The sequence below is a fragment of the Myodes glareolus genome, chromosome 18, assembly GCF_982192425.1.
Source record: "Myodes glareolus chromosome 18, mMyoGla1.1, whole genome shotgun sequence".
NCBI classification, from domain to species: domain Eukaryota; kingdom Metazoa; phylum Chordata; class Mammalia; order Rodentia; family Cricetidae; genus Myodes; species Myodes glareolus.
The window spans coordinates 8,324,828-8,343,619 of NC_142043.1; the positions used below are offsets into that span (position 1 = coordinate 8,324,828).

At 47.7% G+C, this 18,792-nt stretch overlaps 1 protein-coding gene across 6 annotated transcripts in view; it reads left to right on the forward strand.

Annotated features, from left to right (window-relative positions):
• Positions 1-18,792, forward strand: part of Daam2 (dishevelled associated activator of morphogenesis 2) — a 110,777-nt gene that overhangs the window by 61,020 nt on the left and 30,965 nt on the right. For all 6 annotated transcript variants that reach the window (XM_087897901.1, XM_087897905.1, XM_087897904.1 and 3 more), the window contains exons 2-10: positions 2,655-2,880; positions 4,935-5,024; positions 7,440-7,514; positions 7,933-8,027; positions 11,544-11,877; positions 12,694-12,804; positions 15,957-16,060; positions 17,554-17,620; positions 18,659-18,776. In XM_087897901.1, the coding sequence (XP_087754027.1) occupies positions 2,713-2,880; positions 4,935-5,024; positions 7,440-7,514; positions 7,933-8,027; positions 11,544-11,877; positions 12,694-12,804; positions 15,957-16,060; positions 17,554-17,620; positions 18,659-18,776 (1,162 nt within the window). In that variant the 5' untranslated portion in view covers positions 2,655-2,712. The remainder of the gene's footprint in view (positions 1-2,654; positions 2,881-4,934; positions 5,025-7,439; positions 7,515-7,932; positions 8,028-11,543; positions 11,878-12,693; positions 12,805-15,956; positions 16,061-17,553; positions 17,621-18,658; positions 18,777-18,792) is intronic.

Sequence of the window (18,792 nt, forward strand, 5' to 3'; positions counted from 1 at the left end):
GTGGTCAGCTTGGCAGAATCTAGAACTACCAGAGGCAACTCTCTGGGATTGTCTGTGAGGGAGTCTCTTGATTAGGCTGATTGAGGTGCAATCTGTTCCACAGGCTGCAGTCCCAGACTGAATAAAAAGAAGAGAACAAGCTAGGTGCTAGTTCCCTCTTGCACCACTGACTACAGATGTGATGTAGCCAGCTGCCAAGCACTCCTGTATCCACGACCTTCCCATCATGAGGGCCTATACCTGCAAAATTCCCTAAGTTGCTTCTGCCAGGGATTTTGTTCCAACAAAGACAGAGTAACAAGCCCCACTCATCTTGGTCACCAGCTGTCAAAACCCCTAGAAAACCCCTGAGATCCCTCCTGGAGCTTCTGAAGTCTCTGCCACTGGGGCCCAGGATAACGACTCCTCCATCGCAGCCCTACAACTCTGCTCTTACTCCTTGAAAAGGTTCCCAGTTGCTTGTCAACAGCTAGTGCTGAGCAGTTTCAATTGGCATTTCCTGGCTGCTTAGTAAAAGGCCCTGTCTCCTGATTTTCCGAGAACAGAGGAAATGGCTAAGTTGGCAGACCTATGGACTGAGCACCTGCTGAGTACAAGGCTTTGTTACCTATAGAAAAGAAGGTCACCAGAGAGGTGGGGATGCAGCCTCTGCCTTCAAGGTGCCTCGGATATGCATGAGGGACAGTGGTTAATCAAGAAAAGAAAGCTATTACGTGGCTCTTTTAAACTGCTTTATTTAAGGCTGGTCTGTACCTATTCAAACATCTACCACACGATTTATAAAGAAAGATAAAAATGGGATCATTTTTTAAAAGTTCTAGAATGGCAATTAAAATGAGTTGTAATTTAAATGAAAGCTGGTACAGTTTCACAACTAATAGCTAAATTGTTAGGAGTCCCAGAGTAAAGGGCTATTCTCTAGAAAGTTTCAGGGCACACTGTGCCATGTTTGCCTTTTTTATTTCTCTGTAAGATTCTAGAGCTTGGTTAAAAGGAATGCTTGAGGGTTACTACAGCAAGTTCACAGGGCTACAGTGAAAGCCTCTCACATTGCTGTATAGGGAAGGGGTTGGCAATAAAGAGTCACAAGGGTATAGAGTTCGCTCACTGATGGACCATACCTCAGGTGTAGGCGAGGAGTGTGCAGGCATCTGGAGATGTAGGCGTCTGGAGATGTGGCTGTTATCTTATTGGGATTGAAGTGGTTGGCCCTGTCAGGATGTTCAGCAATGATGTAGTGACAGCTGTGGGTATGTCTTCATGTGGTAATAATCCAGATCAAGTACCAAGACTCAAAAATAACTCAACAACCCCACCAAATGAAGTAAAGATTGGCCTGATGCTTACCAGGTCAAGGTGATTGCCACCAAACTTGGCAATTGGAGTGGCATGCGTGGAATGCACATGGCGGGGGGAGAGTTTCTCTGAGTTCTGCACATGCATCATGGTATGCCAATGTTTGTGAGTGAGCATGCGCATACAACACACACACAGACAGACAAATGAATCCTACATCTATATTTAGAAAATGGATGGTGGGGAGATGTCCTGAGAAAGACTGAATATGTGAATATCTTGTTAGTCTCTTTGTTAAATCCACTCAGGTCATCTCAGGTGTGTTAGGAACCAGAGGTGGAGGAGGGCTCTGGCCTGAAGAGGTCTGTGTGCCAGTGGCTTAGCTTAAGCAGTCCAGGGCAGCCATGACAACCATGGTGCGAGTCAGTGCTCCTCCTCCAGCTGGCACCTCTCTGAGTGAGGTTTCCTCAATGGTAAGCTAATGAATTAACCCTTTCTGTTCCAATCCATCAGTCAGTCCCAGTTCCTGGTCAGGGTCGTGTCCTCTATTCTTGGTGGGTATGAGAAGCACATCTGACACCATCCCAAAGGGCAGCCTCATCTGACCTGGGCTTTAATCTCCCACCTCTCCTCATGCTGAGGGCACTAGGCTCCTTTAAGGCAGATGGGTGCGCCATTGCCTTGTGGATATGCTGTGCTACTTGAATCTGAGAACAAGAGAATGGGTGAGAGCTACAAAGGCTCTTTCCGTCCTCGCTCCTCTGGAGGCTTACGCCTTAGGTGCTGTGCCCTCTAATCAGCTCGGAGTTCTTCCAACAGTTGACTTCTACCCTTCCCTCCCATCGCCTTTAAAGCCTTCTCTCCCCAACCCCGAAATGGATCAGATCAATGAACTTTGGTCTATGTCGATCCTCCAGGGGCAGGGAACTCATCACAGGTATGGGAAACATCAGATAAACAACTCTGACCACCTGAAGGTCCCATATTGTGACTGCTATCTTCTTCACATCTCCAGGGACAAAGAAAGGGAATGGGGAAATGTCCATGTCACAAACACCTGGGAGTCTGCTGAGGTCAGATGAGTAACTCCAGGTGAAAGAAGCCGGAAGAAGCAGAGTCTGAGAGGGGGAATGGCCTTTGATTGTGAGCTGATGGCCGCCAGCAGTCTCCATGACAAGAGTGGGCCTTTGATAGTGAGCTGATGACCCCCAACTGTCTCCATTAACAGAGTGGGCCTTTGATAGTGAGCCGATGGCCCCCAACAGTCTCCATGACAGGAGTTCTGAAGGCAGAGTGGCCTCTGTCCCTACCTGTCTGGCTGTCTCATGACCACCTACTCTCTCTGTCCTGTTACCTAGATTGTGCCAATGAGGACCTAAGGCGCCTGCCTGCTGACCATCCCAGCCTGCAGTGACCATGGCACTGAGCAAGAGGAGTCATCATGGCCTGGGCTTTCTTTGCTGCTTTGGAGGCAATGACCTCCCTGAGATCGACCTCCGGGACAACCACCCATTACAGTATCTGGAGTTCTCTGGTCCCATCCCGAACCCGGAGGAGCTCAACATCCGCTTTGCGGAGCTGGTGGTCAGTGAGGGAGGGGTGGAGAGGGCGCTGATGCTGGGGAGTGGTGAATAGACAGCATAGAAGGGAGAGGACAGGAGTCTGAGTGCTGAGTTCTCCACTCCACAAAGCTCTTCCCAAGGATGAGGCAGTGCTTCCCAGGGCACCTTCGCTGTAGAGGAAACGGGCCCTCACTGAGGCACACAGCACGAACTGGCCTGCAGGACAAGGGATCTGCCTCAGTTCCCTTTGACTCTGGGTCCTCTGCTGCTGGACCAGCCTGGCTGCTATTAAAGGGGTCAGATCATGAAAAGAGACTTTGGGAACTTTTGATAGCTTTCTCTCAGTTGCTTTCTGGAATTTCTGTCAGGGTCTTTAATTTCATAAGCAAACAGAAAGGGGTTCTACAGGGGACTCTGAGAGCCTTGGACCAGGAGGATGAATAACTGGGAATATGGAGGCAGAGATATTTGGTTCCTGGGGCCTGACTGAGATCTAAGAAGACTGTCTCCTGGTCTGTGAGGAGAACAGGTTGACGCAAGAGTTTCTTCTTGTCACAAAACCTATAGACCTGTTTAATTGCAAAGACAGGGGAGCTGATTAGCATTGTTTTAAGCATGCGGTATGTGCTGTCCAATGGCTAAGCTGCTGGCCACCTGAGCTGAGCCGAGCTGAGCTGCTGACCACCCCCAGCAGGACAGAAAGAGTGAAAGAATGAGCCAGATGTAGTGGTACACTTGGGGAGTCAGGACGGCAGGAAGATCAGGAGTTCAAGGTCATCCTTGGCTACATAGTGAATTCCAGACCAGTCTGTGCTATAAGAGAACCTATCTCAAAAAGAAGAAGAAAAAAAAAATTGAAAAAGAAAAGGGAAAATGTAAACTATATTACTGACTTTTCTTACATTTATTACATGTTGGGATGGTCATATTTTAAGTATATTAATTGAAATAAAATGTAGCATTAAAATTAACTTCATTAATTTTTCCTCTTTAAATTTTTTGTGTGACTAGAACAGTTTTAAATATGCCCCTTCCATTACATTTCTACTTAACAGTTCTGACCTAGGGAAGGAGAAGTCTTAAATATTCTCTCTAAAGCCCTAGGGCTGGAGACGGCTCAGTGGTTGAGAGAGTTTGCTGCTCTTGCAGAGGACCCAGGTTGGTTCCCAGCACCACACTGAGTGGTTCCAGCTGCCTGTTATTTCTGCTCCAGAGGATCTGATGCCCACTTCTGGCTTTCATGTGTACCTATACTCCTCTCTCTCTCTCTCTCTCTCTCTCTCTCTCTCTCTCTCTCTCTCTCTCTCACACACACACACACACACACACACACACACACACTCATGAGCGCATATGCACACACGCACATAAACTAAACAAACAAAACAGTTCAGCAAGTCAAACTTGTAAAATTATCCAAATTACCAAGAGAATGACGCCAAAATATGACCAACTCAGAGGCTTGCTCCTCAGGAGGTATAGCCCAGTCCCGTGGAGCCCTGAGCCTTACACCACCTCACTTGGTGTCCTGCAGGTGGATGGGTTGGAGATCAGTGTCAATGCCTCCTTTGGGATGGTGTCCCATTCCCACCGCTCACTCTGCCCCTCGCCCATCTGGTTCAGTCTCTCCAGTCCACGCTGAGCTTGAAGGACGCAGGAAAATTCAGAGGAGAAACTCAATAGGCAGGCAGAAAGGTGGGAAGATGTGAGAAAGAGGCGAGGCCATATAATGGCATGGCCGTTAACCTAAGGTGTTGGCAGACCTTGTAAAGACAAGCAATCCTGCCCCGGGTGCATCAGACAAGGGGACAGTGAAGCAAAGGCGGGAAAGGCAGGAACAAGCTGACCTGAAGCAGGAGGGGGATGCATGAGGACAAGGAGGTGTGGGCAGGAAGAAAGGGGGCACTGGGCAGAGGTTGGACTTGGCTGAGGCAAGGGCTCGGGGCTCTGCTTCTAGTAGAACAAGAGTTGCCTTATGGTGTGGTAATGCTCTCTGGGAAGAGGATCATAGGCTGCAGGGTGTTCTGAGCTCCTATACAGCTTCATACACAGGCATGATTCTTCTTGTCTTCGTAGGATGAATTGGACCTCACAGACAAAAACCGAGAGGCTGTGTTTGCACTACCACCCGAGAAGAAATGGCAGATCTACTGCAGCAAGAGGAAGGTAGTCACTTCCTCAGACCCTTCCCCCTCAGACCCTCCTGCTCTACCTCAGGGGTCACCCCCTCAGACTTTCTCCCTCAGACCCTCCTGCTCCACCTCAGGGGTCACCCCCTCAGACTTTCTCCCTCAGACCCTCCTGCTCCACCTCAGGGGTCACCCCCTCAGACCTTCTCCCTCAGACCCTCCTGCTCCACCTCAGGGGTCACCTCCTCAGACCCTTCTCCCTCAGACGCTCCTGCCCTGCCTCAGGGGTCCCAGCAGGGACATATCTGATACTTCATTCTTCATTCATTCACCTTCCCCCGTTCCCTTTTTCCTCCTTCCCTCCCTCCCTTCCTCCCTCCCTCATTTCCTTCCTTCCTTTCTTCCTTTCATTCATTCATTCATTCATTCATTCAAGAGACAGTCTTATATACACACTAAGAATGTGAGGGCAAACCCTAAAGAATAGCCAAGTGTGCTACTCCAACTTGAGGACCTGAGTTCAAATCCCAGCACCCACATAAAAAGCCAGAATGTTGATGCATGGTTGTAATCCCACTCTTGGGGAAGTGTTGGTGGGAGAGTCCTTGGGGCTTTTCAGGATAATAAATTTGGCTGACTTGGTGAGGTCCAGGTCGCAATGAGAGAGATTTTATTTCAAAAAACAGGATGAATGGCTCCTGAGGAATGGCATGTGAGGTTGTCCTCTGGTTTCCACATGTGCATGCACACATACAGATGTACACTCATATTAGCACCCACACACGTACACTTTCATACATACCCACACAAATGGAAATCCCCCACCCCACACACACCTACATACATACCCACACAAATGGAACTCACCCCCCCACACACACCTGCATACATACCCACACAAATGGAACTCACCCTGCACACACACACCTGCATACATACCCACACAAATGGAACTCACCCCGCACACACCTGCATACATACCCACACAAATGGAACTCACCCCGCACACACACACCTGCATACATACCCACACAAATGGAACTCACCCCGCACACACACACCTGCATACATACCCACACAAATGGAACTCACCCCGCACACACCTGCATACATACCCACACAAATGGAATTCCCCCACCCCACACACACCTGCATACATACCCACACAAATGGAATTCCCCCACCCCACACACACCTGCATACATACCCACACAAATGGAATTCCCCCACCCCACACACACCTGCGTACATACCCACACAAATAGAACTCACCCCGCACACACACACCTGCATACATACCCACACAAATGGAATTCCCCCACCCCACACACACCTGCATACATACCCACACAAATGGAATTCCCCCACCCCACACACACCTGCATACATACCCACACAAATGGAATTCCCCCACCCCACACACACCTGCATACATACCCACACAAATGGAACTCACCCCGCACACACCTGCATACATACCCACACAACTAGAACGCACATAAAAACCAAAGGCAAGAAAACTGTCTCTATTCTCTTGGGTTGCCCTCTGAGAATTAGGATTCTCTATTCCAGAATGAGAATCATGAGACAGACACCTGCCAGACTCCTGGGCTGGGTCAGGGTCAGTGAGATGCAAGGATGAGAAGTACTACATCAGTAAAGAATTTTTTATTTAAAGAAAACAGGATGAGGAGATAGCCCACTGATAAAGCGCACACACATGGGGCTCTGAGTTTGATCCACAGAATGTACATTTAAGGAAATCCATGTGTGGTGGGCAGCACATTTATAACCCAGTGGTGGGAGGCAGAGACAGAGGGATCCTGGGGCTTGGTGGATAGCCATCCTCAACCACCTGATGAACTCTGGGCCAGTGAGAGACAAGGTGGGCAGGGCCTAACAAGCAATGGCAGGGTTATGTTCAGGCATTCAGCTCCATGTTGTACACATGCATGTGCACCCATATGCATCTGTGCTGGCACTGACATACACATCATACACACACACAGACAGAAATGGAAGACATAAAAATATGAATTTGTATGAGACTCAGTAATCATAAAATGGTATTTTGTTACCCATTAGCAGACTAGAGATAGCAGGAAAACTATTTTAGAGTTTGTACATATGGTTCATTGAAAATAGTCCCTTGCCAGTTTCTCTCCTTCCTTGGCAGGCACAAAATCCATATTCATTTTCAGTATTTCACCAAGGAAGAAACAGAAACCTAGAGAGGATCTGCAGCTTCCACGGGCTGCCCTTGTGGGTAGGGATGGAAACCAACCCTCTACAGACTTCAAATGATGCTTTAGTCTTAGCTTATGGGTCTGTCCATCCACAAGTGTCCAGCCTCTTGGCGTTGTGGCACAACACTATCTTCACTAATGTGTTGGGATACATGTGTCCTGTGGGCTATGGGTGGACATACCTAAGCCCATCCCTCATGTTTCAGGAGCAGGAGGACCCCAACAAGATGGCAACCAGCTGGCCCGACTATTACATTGAACGTATCAACTCCATGGCTGCGGTAAGTGTCCGTTCTTCTCCCGACTTACCCCACATAGACAGGTCTAAGAAGGCACCTCTGATGCTCTCCAGTGCCACACTTGCTAAGGCTCAGCAGCTTTCCAGTGATTCTGAGATCAATCCACCTCCTTGGACATCAGAATCCCCTCAACTAGATAAACACATATTAACCCAGCTGGACATTTCACATCTTGGGAAATGGCCTGGGTTAGCAATTCCCTCTATTTCCTAGATATGGGAAATTAAGTCTGGTTCCCTCAGAATCTGTCTATCATAGTGGTAAAGCATTTTCTGAGCCCTTGCCCTTCCCTAGGCAAGGGTGCCCTCCCCAGGCACAGCTACCCTGGGAGTGCAGAAGCCTCCCATAGGAAGGCAAACAGCCCAGTGTGACTTCTACTCCCTTTTCCTGTGGGCCTCAGATGCAGAACCTGTATGAATTTGATGAGGAGGAGACAGACACGAGGAACCAAGTTGTAGAAGACCTGAAGACAGCCCTCCGGACACAGCCCATGAGGTGACTTGGACTGTCTTCTCTCAATCGCTTCTTTCCTTCCGTGCCCCTCCCCTGTGGTTCCATCAGCCTGAAACCTTGCACGGTGCTGCTCCATGCTGGCCCTATTGGCCAAAGTCAGTCTTGCAGAACTCCAGAAGATCCACTTTTACCTTCTTTGCTTCCTCATTTCCATTTCTCTGTGGGTTGCTGGGAGGGTGTGGATAGGCGGGGAAATGATATGGGGAAGTGGGGAAGCCTTGGGTTGCAAGACACTCTGAAAAGAGGAATTGAGAGCTCAGAGAGGAAGGAGGGAATGGGTTGAGAAACCCTCCACACACTAGGGGGCAGTGTGGAGTCTAAGGGCATGCTCTAGCTGCCTAGAGTGGGAACCAAGCAGGAAAGAAAGGGGATGGATGGGTGTCTGAAAGGCTACAGAATACAGAATACTTCTCCCCCTTCCTAGACCACAGTGGAGACTCCAAAGACACCAAGGCCACAGGAGTTCCTTGCTTCTGACTCTTCACAGTGGTCTGCTTGAAGTGGCTTCTAACATTGGATGGACCTACTATTAAATCCTCAGCAATCTTGCAAATGAGTTATTAGACCAATTTTGATTACATTTTAAATTATATAAACTTGTGATTAAATAAGTGGTATTTAAAATAATATTGGTATACATCACTAATTACCCAATTATTTTTCTACATTTTGCTATTACATATTTCTTTCTATTAGGTATATTCTTGAGTTTATGCCCATGATGCATGGTGAAGATAGTATATAATGGTATATAATCAAAAGGTTCTTTTAATTCTCCCATTTTAGGAATCATATGACATCATTGTAGAAATTCTGTGCAGCACACAAAAGCATAAAATAGGAAAAAATAAAAAATACATACTGTTAAATTGAGAACATACTCTGTTGATATTTACACACCATAAGATTCATAGAGATACATTTACATATTAATTATAGTGGTTCTGAACTCAATTCATGGCCATTTTCTCAGATCATTGATTATGCTACTAAATTAAGGCCTCTGCAACTTACTCTTTGTTAATGTATTGCCATAGATGTCTCACACACGGAGACACAGATAAAAGCTAAAATCTTGCTTCCTGGAAGTAATGGCTTTAAATAACAGCATAAAATATACAAACAGAGTTGAAGAATACGCCAGTTTAATTAAAAAAGGCTCACAAATATTAAAAAATGCAGGCGATAGCAATAAATGTGCTCTAATGCTTGAGCTGGCAGCGGGTGTGATAAGCACTATAATCTTGAAGTACCGATGGGTGAAAATGATATTTTGCAATATTGGCAACAGCTCTAATTTGGTATGAAAATAGCAGTGATTTACTTGCGTTGACAAAGCCTCTGTTCTTCTAACAGTTCTGTGCTTGCTAGCTTGCATTCATCGTTGATGGGATGCTAGTTTTCGGTTAGAGGCTATCCAAGATAAAAGTATAGTTCTCTTTTCCCGTAGAGGTCTTTGGACTCTGAGTGAGTGCTTCCCGGAGGCTCTTGATAGGAACACAGACTCCAGATTAAGAGTGACTGAGCTAATGTCTGTACTGCTAAGCATGGAGATAAGTGTTGTTTCCAGAGCGTCCTGAGTGGGAACTTTCCAGCCTTGGTTCCTTGAGTCGGTTCTTGTCACCTGTCTATAATTCTCTCAGTACGCAGTCTGATTAGAGATGAGTCTCTGGTTGACCCACTATGATTATAATCATGTCTTCACCCATTCCCCCACCTTAACTATGCAAATGACAGTGGGTGATACGCAGATTTAATGTGGGAATTATCTTTATGTCACTGAGACCAAGTGCCAGAAAAAAGCACCTGAAGGGAGAAAGGACTTTCAGAAGGTTCTGGTTATGGTTACTCCGTTTTGACTCTGGCTCTGGGAAGGAAAACTCCGTGGTTGCAGGAGCACATGGCAGAGGCTGTTCTTACAGTGGACGAGGAGGGAGAGAAAGAGGAGGGAAGCAGAACACAATAAACCTTCTGCAGCATGACTTCAGAGCATGCTTCTTTCGCCTACCCATCCTAAAGTTTCTAGGACCTCCAAAACTAGCTTTAGCAGTTGGGGACCAAACTTTCAATACTCAAGCCTTTTGGTGGGACACGACCATAGTATACAATACTTAAAATGTAAATAATAAGGCTGGGGAATGATTCAGTGGGTGAGGTCCTTGCTATACCAGCATGAGGACCCGAGTTCAGATCTCCAGCACCCATTTAAATGCAACATATCTGTAACCCCAGGGCTAAGAGGTAGAGATGAATGATCCCCTGGAGCTTGCTGGCCAACCAACTGAGATAACATCTTGCTTACCTCAGCATGCATGCACACAAAACACACGTACGTATAAATAAATACAAAATATAAAATAAAATACAGAGAAAGTGCAAATCCTTTGGTGAGGGGTGTCCCTGAAGGTGTAGGCAGGCAGAGAAAAAAACCTGGAAGTTGAGAATGAGAACTCAGTTTAGATTGACTTCTGTCAACCTGGATCAAAACTTCAAGAGAATCTGATTCCAGGTGGCTTATTGCCAACAAATTTAAACATTGTATAATTTGAAAAAAAAAAGTTTCCTGGCATAATACAATGTCTTGTGCACAAAGAATTGTAATTACATTGAAACTCAACTCGGGGTACATGTCATTTCTTCCATTAGATGGATTCTGGTGCTAGGCTACCTGTGTTAGCTCAAAGACCTAGGGAAGAATTTGGCTCAGTCTTGGTCATACAGATACGCAGAGGTCATTTGGTCTACTAACCACCTCTAGTCCTGGCTATGGGAGCTTGGGGGAGCCTCTGGCTGTACAGTATTGAAAGTGACATTGAGTATTACGCATCTCCAGTTCTGGTTGTAGAAGCTAGCGGGGCTCCTGAATGTAAGGGTCATTTCGATTAACAGCCACCTGTGGTTCTGGCTGTGGGAATTTGACACGGCCTGACCCAACAGATAACACAGATCACCAGGCTGTTAATTACCTCCTGTCCTCCGCTTTCTACATGGGAGAACAGGTTTTACAACCTTTCTCTTGAGAGAACAGTCCTGTGTGTGTAACATTCCTGGTTTCCCTGGAGATCTGTGGACACAGGGACTTTTGTGTTGCTTTCCCAACACTGGGACTGGAGAGATGCTCAGCACTTAGGAACACGTCCTGCTCTTCCAGAGGGCCAGGGTTCTGTCCCCAGCACCCATATTGGATAGCTTACCACTGCCTTTAATTCCAAATCCAGAGATCCAGTGCCTCTTCTGGCCTCCTCAGACACTGGCACACATGTGAATGTACACAGACAGACAGATATACACACACAAATAAAAAAAATGAGTTTTTTAAAAAGAATTTTAAAACTGAGTCTTCTGAAAGGCTGAGATTTGGGGACCTTTGGATAAACTCATAGATGAGCCAGGAGGCTGCTGGGGTGCAGCATGGTGAATGGTGAGCATATTGAGTAGCTATTTGCTAACTGTGTGTGGAACACACAATTAGGAAACTCCTTTTGGGCTCTGTCTTAGGTTTGTGACCCGCTTCATTGAGCTGGAAGGCTTGACCTGCCTGCTGAATTTCCTCCGGAGCATGGACCACACCACGTGTGAGAGCCGCATCCACACGTCTCTCATTGGCTGCATCAAGGCTCTGATGAACAACTCTCAAGGACGGGCACACGTCCTGGCACAGCCTGAGGCCATCAGTACCATTGCGCAGAGTCTGCGCACAGAGAACAGCAAGACTAAGGTTGCAGTGCTGGAAATTCTGGGTGCAGTGTGCCTTGTGCCCGGAGGCCACAAGAAGGTTCTCCAGGCCATGCTCCACTACCAGGTGTATGCAGCTGAACGTACTCGTTTCCAGGTGGGCAATGGGTCAGAGTTGGGGCATCACCTTGGGAGGGAAAGGGTGATCCAGGGTAAAGTTGAGATACTGAGAACCGTATGAAGGAAACTGGAGGGAAGGGACATCTTGCAGGCTGTCTGTCCACTCATGGAAGGGGTAAAGAGCTAGGACCCAGAAGGCATCTCTCAAAGGGCATAGGAAACTGTACATTCAGTACTGCGGTCAGGTTTTCAAATAGATTTGTCCTCTTCCTAGACTGTGATTCCCTGAGGCTGAAATACTGGTCTGCTTCATGCTTTTGTGGCTCTGGCTTTCTGAGTTCAGCATCTGGCGCAGGATAGAAGCCCAGACAAGAATTGTTGAATGCAGGCCACTCTTGCTCCCATCTTTGGTCTGACCTGAGCACAGTGCCTGGATTAAGTCTCCATGGTTAACCTGACATTGCAAACTCTGTGATCATGAGCCAGCGTGTTGATCTGGCACTACATATTTGCAAATGAGCATTTAACCTGTGCAGAAAGTGACCCCTGACCCTTTGGGAAAGGTGCTAAGCAGATTAAAAGTAGCATCCATGAGGTTGGGAACTGGGCAGGAATGGCCAGGGACTGTCAACAGATGGTGTAGAGTCAGAAAGCACAGTGGAACCCAAGCCCTGAGGGCTGAGCAGGAAGCTAGGGGATGTGGAGATCTGGGGTTGACCCGATAAGTTAGGGAGACATGATCCATGATCAGGCAGAGAAAATGGAGGGGCTTCCTGGAAGGTCAGGAGAGCAGGGCAAGAGGATTTTCAGGTAGCACCCTGCATGTCCCCAACTGATCCTGTCTTCCTCTTAGACACTGCTGAATGAGCTGGACCGAAGTTTGGGTCGGTACCGGGATGAGGTAAACCTGAAGACAGCCATCATGTCCTTCATCAATGCCGTCCTCAACGCCGGGGCTGGAGAGGTGAGACCTGATCCTTTTACCTTGGATCTCAGGTCGTATGTGAGTTTGAGAGCTTTCTAGGCAGATGACAGAGAGAAGGGTGAAAGTGTCCGGTTGGTGTGTCCACTGCTGCCATTGTCATTTTCAGATGCCTTCAGAACCTCTTCCCTCCACTTGGGGACATGTAGGATGGCTTGCATGAGTCCAGCCCACTCCACCAAGGCCCCAGACTGCTACACTCCATCTTAGCACTGGCTGTTCACAGTGGGGTTAAGGACTGATTCTGACTTCGCTTCTCACACTGTTCCTTGGGGTGTTGTCTAAGCCCCAGAAGGCTCTGAGCTCTGTCCGTCAGCAGTAGCATGGTGCACTGTGGGTCATGCACAAATCCCCAGTAAGGCTGGCAGGTGACGGCTCAGGGAGTGAAACATCTTTATGAGAGGAGAAAAAACCTTTGGTTCTTCTTTCTAGAGCTTTCTAGAGACCCACTTTTGGGCTGTTTTCTTGATTCTTGTGGGAAGGCTAGAAAGGGTGACTTCTGGTTTCTCTCCTTCTGGGGACAGAATGGGATACCCAGATCCCTGTAACAGTGATATCAGAAAACCCTGAAATAAGCCAAGTCTCAGATTCTAAGGCAAACAAATGTTCTGCTCAAGTTCAAGCCAAAGAACAAAAGAAGCCAAGAGAGTGATGAACGATCTCTCTTCTTCCCCCTCTTGCCAGAATACCTGTGTGTATGTGTGTGCACCTGCACTCTCGCATGCACGTGCTGTTCTCATTCCCTATGTTACGTCAGATATTCTAGGGAACAATCGATTCCTCAGATGGGGACATCATGTTACTTGGTCAGTACCAGCTTTTTAAGGCTGTCATCTTCCCTGCCATGCCAGGAAAATGCTAAGAATATGAACCATCTTAGTTGCCCCTCTGTTTCTGTGATGAGACACTATGACCAAGGAAAATTATAGAAGAGTTTATTAGGCATCCAGTTTCAGAGGGTTAGAGCCATGACCATCACGGTGGGAAGCATGGTGACAGGCAGGCAGGCACCACACTGAAACAAAGCTGAGAGCTCACAAACTTACCAGCAAGTGGGAAAAAGATAGCTGATTGGGAAAGGTGTGAATGACACACCTCCAACAAGACCACACCTCCTGATCCTTCCTAAATAGTTCCGCCAACTGTGGACCAGTCATTCAAATACATGAGCCTATATGGGGGAGGGGGGAGTTCTCATTAAAACTACCACATTCCACTCCTGGGTCCCATAGGCTTATGGTCATATCACAGTGCAAAATGGATTTAGTCCAACTTCAAATGTCTCCATAGTCTTTCATAGTCTCAACATTGTTTACAAGTCCAAAGCCTTTTCTGAGAATCAAGGAATTCTCTTAATTTTTATAACCCCTGTAAAACCAAAAGGCAAATTACATACTTACATCATACAATAGCAAGAATATACATTACCGTTCCAAAAGGAAGAAATGGGGCATGAGGAAATAGTGGACCACAGCACGACGAAAACCCAGCAGAGCTAACTCCAAATCCGATAGCTCTAAATCAGATGCCAAAGGAACTAGATGGCTCTCCCCTTGGCTTTGCTGGCTGCAGCACACTTCTCTCTTTGGACGGCAGCTCTCTTTGGCAGATATCCCAAGCCTCTGACATCTCCAACATCCTGGGGTCTCCAGTGCAATGTGAGCTTCTCTTTCACAGCTTCCCACAGTGGTCTCTCTGGGCTCCAGACAGGGACGTTCCTCCCACATGCCTAGCTTCGTGGACTTGCTCAACTAGAAGGAAGATCCATGGCCCCTTCGCTTGTTTATCTTTCATGACTCTGCATTCAGAACCACAAGTTGGCTGCCTGTGGGGAATGGAACTGCATTTGCATAAGCTTTGACTTGTTGATGCTTTTAAGGACCACAAACTCTGGTGTGGTCTCACTCCCAAGACACCTCTTCTTTGATTTTATTTCCCCCAATCTGTATTAGCACAGACCTTGGCTCCAACATTCAATTTCCTGGTGCTCCGTTCTCCTCAAATTGTGCATTTGGGGTTTCTGTTTGTACTATTTTCTCTTTTTCACTGTGCACCTGCATAAGAGTGATTACTAATGGCCGTGAGATTGTCAATATTAAAATCTCCTCTGCCAGTGGAAGTAGCCCAAAACTCTTCAATCTATCTGCTTCTTAGCGCAAGGGAAAACAGTAACCACAGTCTTTGCCAAAATGTCACAAGAATGGTCTCTAAGCCAGGTGCTAATATTGTTCTCTTCTGAAACCTCTTGGGCTGAATCCCCATAGCCCACGTTGTCCGCAGCACTGTTGACTTCCAAACCCTGCTAGCCTGGCCTGGTAAGTCCCTCAACCACTTTCCTAGTTCAAAGTTGCAAAGTCCAACAATCATCACGGCCAGGCTTGTCCCAGCTGACTCCCTGCTACCCATTTCTGTCTTAGTTACCTTTTTATGCTATGATGAGACACCTAATCAAGAAACTTATATAAGAAACAGTTTGCTGGGGGCTCACAGTTTCAGAAGGTAAATCCATGACCACCCTGGAGTGGATCACAGCTTGAGGAAGGCAGGCATGACATTGGTGCAGAAGCTGAGAGCTTGCATGTGACCCACAAACACAGTGCAGAGAGCGCTAACTGGGAAAGCTGTGGGATTTTGAAATCTCAAATCCACCTTCAGTGACACAACTTCTCCAACAAAGCCATTCCTCCTAACCCTTCCTAAACAGTTCCACCAATTGTGGACCAATCATTCAAATATATGAACCCTTCAAACCACCACACCAATCCCACAAATACATATTAACCCACTTTTACAAAAGAGGACGCAACGGCTTGGCCAAGGGTACAAAACTAGACCTTGGAACGGAAAACTCGCCAAGCCCCACTCTGCTCCTTTGCAGCACTGTTCTTTGATATCAGAGGGCAAAGCCAACAACGACTGGGGAGGAAGGGAGGTGGCGTGGTGGGGACAGGGACTGGCTGGCAGGCTGGCTTTAGAGAACTAGCAAGGTTACAGGCAGTCTCTGAAAGAGGGTCTAGATGAGCTTGTTGCACAGTGTGACATGGAATAGCGGCTGACGTCGGTGCTGACAGAGTCTATGGGCATTTCTCTTGGACATGAGCTACTGAATCTGGTCCTCCCTTGGTAACCCTCAGGATAACCTGGAATTCCGCCTACATCTCCGGTATGAGTTCCTGATGCTGGGGATCCAACCTGTGATTGATAAACTCCGACAACACGAGAACGCCATCCTGGACAAGTAAGGCCTCTGCTACCCAGACCCACCATAAACCTGCAGTGACAGGGGAAGACCACCTTTCCTAAGGGACTAAGTGCCATATGAAGCCTAGTCTTAGGGTCAGCATTGTGTGAGCCCACGCTGGCCTGTTTTCCTCATCCCTGATGTTGTAGACAGGTGAACCAGTGTCCTGGTCCTCAGTCAAGGTAGTCTTGCCGCTGGGAGACATTTAGAAATAGATGCGGGTGTCCTTTGGTTTTCAGTGCTTGAGAGAGTGTTGCCAACATTCTTAGTTTTGAAGGAGCAGAAATGCTAAATATACAGCTCTATGGAGAACTGTTCAACCCCAGATGTATGCTCTAAATATCGATGATTAAAATGCATGGTCATGTTCTTATGTGTGGCCAGTGAGCCACACTGGATCCATCTCACTCGGGGAAGCTACTTTATTACAATGGGGGTTAAGCAGAGAGCATGCAGGGCAGGGACGCATGCAGCTCAGCAAGGATGAACTGCTACAATGCAAGTATGGGGAACAGAGTCTGGGTCGCCAGCACCCATGTTAAAGTAGGGTTACATGGGGCCTGAAACACCAGTGCTGTGGGAGGGGAGGCAGAAGGATTGCTGGGGCGTTCCTACCACCACCAGTCTTGCTCCAAGTTCAGCAGGAGACCCTGGATCAAGGGAATAAGACAGAGACACAGAAGGGACTCCTGACCAACATCCTCCATTAGCTTTCAAAAAAACACATAATACACATGTGCATGTAGCACAAACATACAGCGCACGCGCGTACACACACACACACACACACACACACACACACACACACACACCAGGGTAAGGGAAAAAGAGAAGAAGAGAAAATAGATTGTTTCCATGTGGAAAGGGGGCAGTGTTTCCATGGAAAATAAGGGGGAAATTTGCTTTGAGGACTAAGTTAGAGATAATATGGTAATATTAGAAAGACAGATGGAATACAGTGGGTTTTGAAAGCCGGTGATTTTATCCTCCAAGAGGTACCTAGCAGGTATTTTTGAATTGGCACAGTTGGAGGTAGGGTTTCATGCTATAGCCCAGACTAGCCTCGAACTCATTACATAGCTCAGGCTATCTCCAATTGATGATACTTCTACCTTAGCCTCCTGAGTGCTGAGATAGAGAATCTGACCCATGGCTGACTGGGGCAGTGTCTACTGTCAACTTGTGGGTAAAGGTCAGGGATGTTGACCAATATCCTGAAGTACAGAAAGCAGCTTCCCGTCACCAAGGACAACTGCACCTCACAAGTCAACAGTGTCAAAGTGGAGAAGGGTGGCTCTGTGGAGACTGGACCTTGGCATGACCATGCAAACCTACCAAGAAGTGGGGGCTGATTTATATTGTATAGTCTCTGTTCGGTCTTGCCTTTCAGATAGTCAGTGAGACGGTGAAGGGCTGGTACACCCGCCGGGGCTGCTCCAGCTCTGCTAACAGTCCTCCTGCACCCCGTCTCAACCCCTCTGTCTATCTAGGCACTTAGACTTCTTTGAGATGGTACGGAACGAGGACGACCTGGAGCTAGCCCGGAGGTTTGACATGGTGAGGTGCCTGTGGGGGGTGGGACAGTTGCATGGGGTCCCAGGAAGCCCCCAAATGACTGCTCCAGTTCCTGTGCCTAAAGTCAGTCCAGTGCTGGCTGGATCCCCAGTGGTACCCTGTGGCCAGGTCCTGTTTCTGAAGGAACTCTGGTGGTGTGCTTTGCTCTGGGGGGTCTTACCTCATAAGCCATACCTGGTCAACTACCTACAAGGAACCAAAAGCCCCAAAGTTAAGACAGCCAGTACATGAGCGAACATACTTAGCCTCAAATCCTGTCCTTGGCTGACTTTTCCCTGCTGCCCCTAATTTCCCAAGTTGCCTCTTTCTATCCCTAGCCAGATGGCGCTTAGTGATCCAAACCATTTCATCTGGGTCTCAGCAGATGAAATACACACATCTCTATCACTTACATGTTGTATCATACAATCCCACCTAAACAATAGCATCATTTGGGGCGAGGCTTGCTGGCATCGAGCATCACCCCTTACACACTCAAAAGTCCTGGAGCTGCACATAAGAAGTCAGAGATCAGAGAAGTTCTCAGGTTCCTAGCTGTCACACAACTAGAGCAGATCTGGGCCTTGAACCATAGGCCACCTGCTACTTTGAAGCATCTATGTCCCCTTGCTTCCCTTAGGGTGGCTCAGCTGTCCCTAGCCAGGGTGGTTTTACTCCTGTCTCTCCATGAGGCATTGGTCAAGAGTGGACATGCTTTGTGTGTCTCAACTTGGGGAGGGAAGAGGGAGGGGACCATTGGCATCTAGGGAGCAGTGACTAGGGATAGCACTAGACATTCCTCAAGACATGGAATGCCCCACCCCACACCAAAAGATTATCTGCCTCAAGATGCCAGGGGTACTGAGACTGGGAAATCCATCGTGTAAACACTGCTACCACCTCTGCTTTCCTCCTTTCCGTTCCTGGGTGGCAGTTGGGAAAGGGGAACTCTTCCCCAGAGATGGAAGGAACTGGGAGGGCGGAAATCGTTTCTTCCTCTGCTGTCTGGTTCTGCCCTTCACTGTGGTCTAAACTCCCCAGGTCCACATCGACACAAAAAGTGCCTCCCAGATGTTTGAGCTGATCCACAAGAAGCTGAAGCACACGGAGGCCTACCCCTGCCTTCTCTCCGTGCTGCACCACTGCCTGCAGATGCCATGTGAGTACCTGCTCTC